At 37.4% G+C, this 9,535-nt stretch overlaps 3 protein-coding genes across 5 annotated transcripts; 2 read left to right on the top strand and 1 right to left on the bottom strand.

The window, feature by feature from the left end:
• Positions 1-69: 69 nt before the first annotated feature.
• LOC101159931 (galactosylceramide sulfotransferase) lies at positions 70-5,186 on the top strand. Of its 2 annotated transcripts, XM_020707671.2 has the most exons (3): positions 70-1,495; positions 1,653-1,795; positions 1,875-5,186. In XM_020707671.2, the coding sequence occupies exons 2-3, from the start codon at positions 1,674-1,676 to the stop codon at positions 3,007-3,009; spliced, it is 1,257 nt and encodes a 418-aa protein (XP_020563330.1). In that variant the 5' UTR covers positions 70-1,495; positions 1,653-1,673; the 3' UTR covers positions 3,010-5,186. The 2 variants fall into 2 exon arrangements, with proteins under 2 accessions (XP_020563330.1, XP_023816885.1); XM_023961117.1 differs by lacking the exon at positions 70-1,495 and having other exon boundaries at positions 1,506-1,795.
• On the bottom strand, positions 4,849-5,691 carry LOC101165655 (cytochrome b-c1 complex subunit 9). The gene is made up of 2 exons (XM_004074782.4): positions 5,509-5,691; positions 4,849-5,195 (listed from the first exon to the last, which is right to left on the bottom strand). Exons 1-2 carry the CDS (start codon positions 5,647-5,649, stop codon positions 5,145-5,147), a joined length of 192 nt encoding a protein of 63 aa, XP_004074830.1. The 5' UTR covers positions 5,650-5,691; the 3' UTR covers positions 4,849-5,144.
• zmat5 (zinc finger matrin-type 5) lies at positions 5,591-9,524 on the top strand. 2 transcript variants are annotated; one of them, XM_004074781.4, is made up of 6 exons: positions 5,591-5,792; positions 6,696-6,855; positions 7,060-7,122; positions 7,242-7,322; positions 7,590-7,698; positions 7,780-9,524. In XM_004074781.4, the coding sequence occupies exons 2-6, from the start codon at positions 6,729-6,731 to the stop codon at positions 7,925-7,927; spliced, it is 528 nt and encodes a 175-aa protein (XP_004074829.1). In that variant the 5' UTR covers positions 5,591-5,792; positions 6,696-6,728; the 3' UTR covers positions 7,928-9,524. The 2 variants fall into 2 exon arrangements, with proteins under 2 accessions (XP_004074829.1, XP_011480115.1); XM_011481813.3 differs by lacking the exon at positions 5,591-5,792 and adding an exon at positions 5,962-6,116.
• The last annotated feature ends 11 nt before the right edge of the window (positions 9,525-9,535 follow it).

The following is a 9,535-nucleotide window of genomic DNA, read 5'->3' on the forward strand; positions in this document are numbered from 1 at the left end:
TCCTTTACTTAAAAATGTAAAAAAAACTAATTTTGTATGAATCAGTTTTAGCTTTTTCCACAATTTAGCAGGTCAGTTCCAGGAATTATTTAGCCTTTTAAAATGGAAAATAAAAATTAGCTCATTTAAGTTCTTGTGAGTAATAATTAACAAAAGCCCATAAAAACCATCTGACTAGTACTTATTGAGTTTCCATTAGTGCTGCTTCTTCAAGTAAAACAGCTGTGAGCTCCTGCCACCATCTTTCATTACACCAACCTCAGGCTGGGTAAGCTCTCCTATCTGGCTGTTATCTTTTCATGAAACAGAGTGTCTGTTCGTCGTCTGACAAACTCTTAACGACAGTGACACCCACTATTTGGTTACATGGACAGTCAGGGAAAGACTGACGATGGCTCACTGCTTCATGCATGCATGATTCAGTCCCAGACACGGAGAAGTGCAACTTAAGCAGCATCTCCACCCAGATACCCTGGCTGTTGAGGACCAGTTAGTCCAGCCCAGGAAGCTCAGGCTGGCATGAACAGAACACTGTGCATTCTGTTTGTGCATTCTGTTCAGTTTCTGATATCAGAATATGCAGTAACACACATAAAACATCATGCCACACCATCTATGTCCAAAAGACACACTCCATTGTGTAAGCCTAAAATATGCTTTGCTCTGAACTCCATCTATTTTTCAGTGTTATTAGGCACCAATTCCCTCTGTAGTCTGTGATAAATACTACATATCCATAAATTTGAACTATTTATCAACAGATATGCAAATGTGTGGCATACTGGTGGCCTATTAAAAAAAAGGAAAATCCCTCCTTGTGGGAGGTGAAATGCATCTTTCCTAACTAGCCAATAAGCCATCTCTTGTGGGAGTGTGCATGACAAAACCTTTCTGCAGAAGCTGCAGTAATCATTCTGAAGCCATCTGAAGGTAAATATACTTCCTTTTACTTTTTTCTTTCTTGGAGTTACCTGCTAAGAGCTTTTTTAAAACAAGAAAATTAGTTTTTGAATCTAAATATGTTGAAGGGAAGTGTTCTCCTGTTTATTGAAGAAAAGATTTCCATCTGTTCTTGCAAAGATGCCAAAGATAAAGTGTCATGGGGCTCAGAGAGTTTACCTGCTCACATGACAGCACCTGCTGAGATTTGACGGGAATGCCGTTTTATCAGTTCAACGGCATCTTTCAGGAACACAGTTTATTTTTGCTTGTAGAAGATTATTCTTCTCTGCTTTCCTGCTGCTGGTTGAAATGGAAATTTTTGAGAGCTGTATACATGTTTCATGTGTCAACAAGAGGGCTGCGCGGTTGTATCAGTTGAAAACGGATGATGCAGAAGATCTCACTGTTATCTGTTTCCTCTGCTTCTGTCTCACAGTTCTGAATCTCACAGAACAGTCTCTTTCCGAGCTGCTCTTTGCAGCTCTGATAAGACAGATTTGAATGAACAAAAGCCACTACTTAAGCTGCTGTCATCCCTGTGGAGTTGACGGAGGTAAGACAGGAAATAACTGCCCAGGTTTTGGTTTTTGGAGGGGAAAGCGATGTATTTCAGATAGTGGCCACATAAGCCAAACAGCCAGACAAACAGTTCAGAATGACACTGTGTACATTTTTTCATTTATGTGCAATCTATCTACTTGTGTGTTCAGGTCGCTGCTGGGTTTTTAGTCATGTCTTGGATCAGAACGGGTAAATGCACAGCCGGGATACGAGGACTGATTCCATGGATTTTTGTGACCAACGTCATGCTGATTCTGTATTGCTTCACCGGCTCAAATCAAGTGAATCACAGGTAAATATTTGAAATATTTCATGCAAAATATATGTTTTGGTTTAAGGTAATTTCAAAATATGGACTACTTTACTTGTAGTGAATCCAAAGAAGACACCTGCCCTCTCAGCTTGGAGAAATCCAACTCCAAAGGGCCCTCCCAAGCCCCCACATCAAATTGCTCCCCCAAAACGAACATCATGTTCATGAAAACTCATAAAACTGCGAGCAGCACCATCCTGAACATCCTCTTCAGGTTTGGGGAAAAACACAAGCTGAAGTTTGCCTTTCCTGATAAACGGAATGACTTCTTCTACCCGTCACCTTTCCAGGCCTCCCTGGTGAAGGACTACAGGCCAGGAGGGTGTTACAACATCGTCTGCAACCACATGCGCTTCAATCATCCAGAAGTGGCCAAACTCCTGCCGCCAGATGCAGCATACATCACCATACTGCGAGACCCGGTGGATCTCTTTGAGTCCTCCTTCCATTACTACCGCAAACTAGTTCCCCTTACGTGGACCATCGGCGGGGACAATAAGCTGGCTGAGTTTCTGAAGAATCCTCAGGCCTTCTACAGTCCAGAGGCTTTCAACTCCTTCTATCTTAAGAACATGCTCTCTTTTGACTTTGGTTTTGACAACAACCTTAAAGCTGACGATCCACAAGTCACGAGACACATTCACTACCTTTCTGAGCAGTTTCACTTCGTCCTCATAGCTGAACATTTTGAGGAATCTCTCATTCTGCTCAAGGATTTACTCTGTTGGAGCACGGAGGACATCTTGTATTTTAAACTCAACGCTCGGAAGAGCTCGTCAGTATCCAAGCTTGACCCCGAGCTGAGAGCTAAAGCTTTACAGTGGAATGGAGCAGACTGGAAACTCTATCAGCACTTCAATGCTTCATTCTGGGCCCGAGTGGAAGCTTACGGGAGAGAAAGGATGAATCGGGACATACAAGAGCTGAGGAGGAGAAACAATGAGATGAGGACGAAGTGTATTGACGGAGGGGGTGCGGTTGAAGCCCAGAACATTCAGGACCAACATTTCTTGCCCTGGCAGCCACTTGGAGAGAAATCCATCCTTGGATACAATTTAAGGAAAGATATTGAGCCTAAATTCAGGAAAACATGTGAAAAAATGCTCACACCAGAAATACAATATATGTCAGATTTGGGAGTAAGCCTGTGGGTTACTAAACTGTGGGGTTGGTTTAAAGATATCATTTTTTAACATCAAACTACAGTTTTTTAGATTTCATTCTGGACCAATAAGAAAATGCCTAAAGTCTCAACTGCCTATCAGAAGGTGAGAAGTGGATTACAATGTAGACAATCTAAATTATATAAATTAAGGTTAAAAATGTTCAAGCTTTAGATCTTGTGCTTATTTACTTTATATTACATATCAATCTCCCAAAAATCATGTTAGATTTGTCACATGATGCTTGCAAATCCTTCAGAGTGGGAGCAGAATGTGAAACAAAGTGATGGCGCAACATGTTTATGAGTAAAAACCTCTGTAGTATTGACATGCAGCATGAGTGAAAAACTCTGTGGGCATTGTGGAGCGTATGCTTTCTAAGTGAAGTTGTATAATGTGAAGGGATTAAATAACTTTTCTTAAACAGATCACTTCCATTGCAAACAAAAGGTGGTGTAGCTTCAGGTGACTCAGACACACTGATTTTTTTTTAATCGTGAATATGCAAACACTGTTTACTATGCTTAAATTCAAATCTACTGCAAAAAAAATACAGGTTATGTTTAGTTGTCTGAAGATTTGGATCTTTTTCACTAACAACCTGTAACAAAATTACTTAAACCCTATCTGTTTTTTTTACAGAAACAATTGTGTTCTTGATCTAGTTCAACTGATTTTTTTCTAAGCTCCGTGACCCTGAAAATAACGCATGTGACGTTTAATAAATCACAAATGGGACTACTTGCGCCTCCTAGTGGACTAAGACTGTAATGACACATTTAATTTCACTTCTATTTGTCACAAACTCTGATAAACACAAGCTGCTACTGTATTCACCAAGCTACTCTCTCAAAACAAAAAACTAGAGAATGCAATCCAGCTTTTGTCAATGTGAAATGCATCTAATGATATATCAAGAAGTTTTAAACTTTTTTTTTACTCCACATCCCTAATTGACACCACTATATATATATATATATATATTTAGTTTATACTGATATAAGACAAGTATTTCCTACCTGCAAAGAGCTTTTGTTTAATTATGTTTTTAATCTATGACATAGTAAATGTACTCCCATTAATTGAATATTTAATTGTTTTTTGTGTGCGTTGCCTATCTTTTTAAATGTCACTGTTACAAAAACAAGCTTTTCAATCTCAGTGTTTTTTTGTTCATTTGCCACAGTGTTTATCTTTAAACAAATTAACAGACATACCTCACAGTGTGCCTATGTTATGTATTAGTGGCGGTACAAACCCTTTTAATTTATAAGTGCTGATTTTTGAAAAATAGAACATAAAACGGCTTCAGTTCTTTTTTTCTCCTTTGCTAACTGAATTTTTACCCAGTCTAAAAATGGTTACAATTATGGTTTAAAACTAAGCATATAGTTATAAAACTGATGTGACTGACAACTGGAAATAGTCAATACACATTGCAAAAAATGTCCTATTATGTTCATTGGACACATGTAAAAGAGTACAGTTGAGTACATAGTCATTTTTTATTTTATTCTTCTACTTTGCTCTTTTTACTGCTGTTATTCACATCTGTAAATGCTTGACTTGCTAAATAGGGAAAACTAAACAAAACTTTCCTGCAAAACCTGACTTTTTTTAAAAGATAAAACCCAATCGTTCGGAAAAATCAAAAGGAAAAACCACTATTGTGTGTTGTGCTAACAGGTTTGAAGCTCAAATGAAGCTTTGCCTGTGCATTTTTAAACTAATAAAGGACAGCTCAGACTAGGAATCTCCTAAAAGATCTGAGTAGATAAAAAGCTAAATAAAAATGTGAAGTTGGTGTCCAACAGTGAGAACTTGGCATGAATTTATGGAACATATAAAATAAATCACCTACAGTAACACTTAAACGACATTAAGATGTTTAATATAAACAATTCACAATCTGCGAGTTGAACAATGAGGTTTAGACATCAGCCATGAACGGGATGAGAAGCAAAAGGAAACTCCATCTTCACGGTGGCCATAGGTTTGAGCCACCCTCTGTAGGTGTTGAGAGTTTCTTCCAGCCTCAGACATGGTGCGTACGCTGTCCAGGCTGACAGATGTGGGATTGGGGCGCTAAATCCAGGAACTGAAGAATGGGGAATGGAATCATGACAGCGCCTTCATTTCAGCCTTGAATAACCCTGGGCCACGTCCTATTCCTCGTTTTTGTTCTCGTAGTTGTGTTTAATGTGTTTCCAGAGTTTCTAAACAGGCAAGAAAAAACGAATCATGACACATTTGTCAAGAAATCAAAGCAGGACATGTTTTCTGTGCCCAACTTGTTTCAAATGAAAAAATAACTTTGACAAAATTAACAATAATGACATTTTCATACAAACAGACATAACTGAACAAAGAAGGCAAATGAAAGAAATAAATACAATGTATATTATTATTAATCACAGACTTAAAAGGGTGGGGAGTTTATGTGCTAAAGCTAAAGCTAACGTACTAGGCGGCACTTCGCCCTCCGTCCACAAGGTCAGAGCATTTGGAGCGTCCAAAAGAAGCGCTTACCCCGCGGTTCATCTGCTCAAACACTGCGTCACCACCTTGGTCAAACACCCGTTCAAAGAACACTGCTCCAACTATGATGGTCACGGCAAACGTCGACGTCCTCCTGAAGAGGAGATTGTAGACCGTCTTTGAGAGCGCCATGTCGAAGATGCAGTGCGCAGTAGCGGAAGCACAGAGTTCTTCCGTTTCCGGTTAAATTTCTCTGCAGGACAAGTCCACCTGAGAAACCATGTCGACGACGAACAAATAATTACAAATATCAGAGGACAGCAATTTTATCCGAGGTATTTTGTTTGTTTCCTACATTTTTAATGTTTCAAAAAATAACTGAAATAAAAATATTAATAAATGAATGCTAATGCTAGCAACGAGGATCCAGGTTTATCTTTCTGCCAGAACTACTGGTGCTAACTCTGCCGTATCGAAACAAACAGTCTTACTCTTTCAATCTCAACACGTCACGTCTTTAGATAGATTGCACTCAAAATAACAAAATTCGTATGCGACCCCGTTAGTTAAAACAGAAGGAAACAACCAAAAAAGCGAGTTATTTTAACTTCAATATCGCAGATACATTTTAGGAGCACATTTTCTTTCATTCTCATTAGGTACGGCAACCATCTTGACTAGTTTAGGAAAGGTCAGACTCATCATAGCTAATAATAATGAACTGGAACTGTTGGCTAACGACTGGGTTGGAGGACGGGTCACACATACATCCTTGTTTTGTTTTTGTTTATGTTTTTAGAAAATTATGGAAATTTCTCATCAGAACCGTAATCGGTCGATCTATTTGAAAACAAGGCGACAAAGAACATGATGTATTTGTAATAGAAACAGTATGCTGAAGTGTTCAGATCATTTAGAGGATGGAAACGCAGTGATCTTATTTTAATCTATTAATTATTCGTGGGATTGAACTCAACTCCACGTCATTCTGTCAACTAGTGATCTCCATTTTAAACATAGTATTTATTCAAATGTTTTTGTAAAACACACTAAAGCTGGCCTTTGGGGTGCATGTAAATTCTATATTTTAGTTAAAATGTGCACTCATAATGCACTTGTTTCCTTTAAGAAAAGTTGATTTGTGACATTTGTTTTTATTGCAATATTGGACATGTTCCAATATTGGCCAGGAGTTTGAGTCTCCTTTTATTTCCTGGTTTTCTTTTGACCCCCCTCAGGTGTTTGAAAGCTCCCTATTGAGAGCCTTCAGCATGGGGAAGAGGTACTACTGTGACTACTGTGACCGGTCCTTTCAGGACAACATGCATAACCGGAAGAAACACCTTAATGGAGTTCAGCATCACAGAGCAAAAAAAGCCTGGTTTGACCAATTTAGAGGTGAGTCTTTTTTTGCTGTGGTAGTTGTTGACATTAAACACTGTCTCTGTAGTCTTTAATGTGACTTAAAACATTTTAGCATAAACACTGTTGGTTTAATAAAGAATATTCAAAGATTAGTTTAAAACTCCTTTAACAGAGTTGAGCTTTTTTCAAGTAGGAATATATTGTGTTAACTACCTTTAATGACTTCTTTTTCCTCAGATTCTGCTGCTATTTTATATGATGAACAGGTAAAAAAAACATGCAGGAAGTTTCTCCTAAAAGGTAACCAAACAACTGAATCAAACTCTTTTGAACTTTGGCTTTTGCTTAGTCATTTATTCTATTGTGTTTGTTTTTATCCCCATTTAAGAGGTTTTTTTTTTACCATCATTTCTCTGCAGGATTTTGTGATTTTGGCGCAAACTGCAGGTTTTCTCACATGAGTGAAGAGGAGCAGTTGATGTTAAAAAGACAATTAGAAGGTGAGCTGTAGCCAGAAGGTGGCACTGTTTACATTGCAGTGAGTCATCGGAAACACTTTCATTGATTTCAACCTTAACAAGCATCATTACAAAAATAAGAAACACTCACCTTGTCGTATTTGTATCACAAAAAATATATAATTATTGTCAGTAAAACATGGTATATGCCGGAAATGGCTTTGTAAAGACAATATTTATTCTCCCGTTATCAAGTAAACAAAATAGTTTATCATAATGTGTGGCAAAAATCTTTTTTCTTTTTTTTAGATGAAAAACAAAACAAAGAAGATGCGGCTGACAGGATGATGGCTGGGCGAAGCGTACAGGAGTGGCTGTCGAAAAGGGAGAAGAGGAAGGCCGCCCTTAGTAGCAAAGGGTAAGCACACTCATTTGTGCCGTCATGGTCTAATCACTTCTGTTCATTTTAAATTCACCTGATCAATTATTTATTTTATAGAGATCTAAAAACTAAAGAGGACCGCGAGGAGGTTGAAGAAGACAATGAGATCCCTCATCAACTCCTCTCTATGCCTGACCTCCCTCCCTCACTGCTGCCTCCTCCTCCAGGAGGATGGAGAGTCTTTGTGAACGCCGAGTGGGATTAATACAACCTCGGTTTCAGGACGCTGCCAAATGTGCCTATCACATTTAAGTCTGTCATTAAGAAACTGAAATGTTTGCATCTTGATAAGAAGTTTGGGGATTTTTCAAAATAAAATACTGACCATTCCAGATCATTTTAAAGCAAAATTTAGAGATGCTCTACAAATAGTAGTCTGGTTTTGTGGCACAGATTTCACACAGTACTCATGCTTAGGCATTATTAGTAAAATGTCCATATACATTTGAACAATTCCCATGGCTGTCAAGCACTGCATCAGTCAGCTGCACAGTCCCTGAGGAAATGAATGATTTATGAACAGATGCAGTATACATACATATGTGTAACTTTTCTCATAGTTTGAGCCAGATATTGGATTCTCAGACTTTCCTCTGCTTCTAACCCAGCATCAAGAAATAATCTACAACTGCAAACATTTTATCCTCTTAATGATGTTTATGTGACATATGTTTAAACTTGTCAGATGCTTAAAATTTTTATTTTGGGACTTGCAGAAGCATTTTTTACATAAGTTAGTAGACAAAAATTTCGTCAATTTTTTTTTTTTAAGTAGCTTTAATTTAGTTATTTTTTTCTCTTTTCAGAAAAAGATGACTGCACTGACTAAATAAAGCAAACTTCAATGACTATGTATCTATTTTTGAACAAAGCATTTCTTTTGAACTGTTAATAAAATAGTTTTTTTTTTCAAAAAATGTACACTTTAACTCTGGTTAAGCATGGTAGTAGAAGCATAGTAGTGTGGGGATGCATTACCACGTCAAGCATAATGACCTTTATTTGTGAGGTAAAGGATTGTGGTAATAGTTGACCGACTTTTTTTCACTTCTAGTTAAATTGTTGCTCACTTCTTGATCTTCCAGAAAGACATTGACCCAAAACATAATTTATTTAATTAATTTATTTATCCCATGTTGGGGAAATTCTTTATGTTCTTAATGTTCTGTATGATTTAGATGAATTTAAGCATTTTATGGCAGAAGGATGACCTAAACTTTTTCAAAATTTTCTTCACATTATTTACTATGTTGAAAAGGATTTTGTCCCTGCTCGCTTGTAACTTAAATGTCCCTAAAACACTTTTAGTTTCATAATTTCAACAGACATTTTGTTATGATTATTCTTTTGTTTGTTCTTTACAAAGGAAGCTGACTATTTTGATCAGACATGCTTTCCTAAGACAAATAGTCTTATATGGAAATTTGATCCTGAGGGTTTTCATAGAAGTGTGATTTGTGACTTTCTTCATCCAAACTTTTTGCTATTTTTAGAAAAATGCTTTCATCAAATGGCGGTCTGACTACAGCACTTCACAGAAATGTTCTTCATGACTATTCGGAGGCTGGACCAAGCAGCAAGGCAACTTTTCATGATTGACAGTGAAAAAATCTGATAGCATGGCATACCATCCAAACTTCCCCATTTTCTTATCTGAAAATGACTTGAAAATGAAAATGAATTGAGATGTTTTTTTTTTTATCCCTGACCCAGTCAGTGCATTGATTATATGCTGTTTTTAGAAGAGCTTCACATTTTTGTATGGCTGCATCTACATGGTGTCATAACGTTTTCCCATTTAATAAATAATCAA

This window comes from Oryzias latipes, chromosome 12 (assembly GCF_002234675.1).
Source record: "Oryzias latipes chromosome 12, ASM223467v1".
In the NCBI taxonomy this organism is placed as follows: Eukaryota; Metazoa; Chordata; class Actinopteri; order Beloniformes; family Adrianichthyidae; genus Oryzias; species Oryzias latipes.

What these genes read in the sequence shown, in the direction of transcription:
- zmat5 (XM_004074781.4), top strand. Translation starts at nt 6,729, where the DNA reads ATGGGGAAGAGGTACTACTGTGACTACTGTGACCGGTCCTTTCAGGAC. An exon ending in GTTAAAAAGACAATTAGAAG is followed by an intron (nt 7,323 to 7,589) that starts GTGAGCTGTAGC and finishes TCTTTTTTTTAG; the next exon opens with ATGAAAAACAAAACAAAGAA. An exon ending in GCCGCCCTTAGTAGCAAAGG is followed by an intron (nt 7,699 to 7,779) that starts GTAAGCACACTC and finishes TTTATTTTATAG; the next exon opens with AGATCTAAAAACTAAAGAGG.
- LOC101165655 (XM_004074782.4), bottom strand. Translation starts at nt 5,649, where the DNA reads ATGGCGCTCTCAAAGACGGTCTACAATCTCCTCTTCAGGAGGACGTCG. An exon ending in TTGAGCAGATGAACCGCGGG is followed by an intron (nt 5,196 to 5,508) that starts GTAAGCGCTTCT and finishes TTGCCTGTTTAG; the next exon opens with AAACTCTGGAAACACATTAA.
- LOC101159931 (XM_020707671.2), top strand. Translation starts at nt 1,674, where the DNA reads ATGTCTTGGATCAGAACGGGTAAATGCACAGCCGGGATACGAGGACTG. An exon ending in TCAAATCAAGTGAATCACAG is followed by an intron (nt 1,796 to 1,874) that starts GTAAATATTTGA and finishes CTTTACTTGTAG; the next exon opens with TGAATCCAAAGAAGACACCT.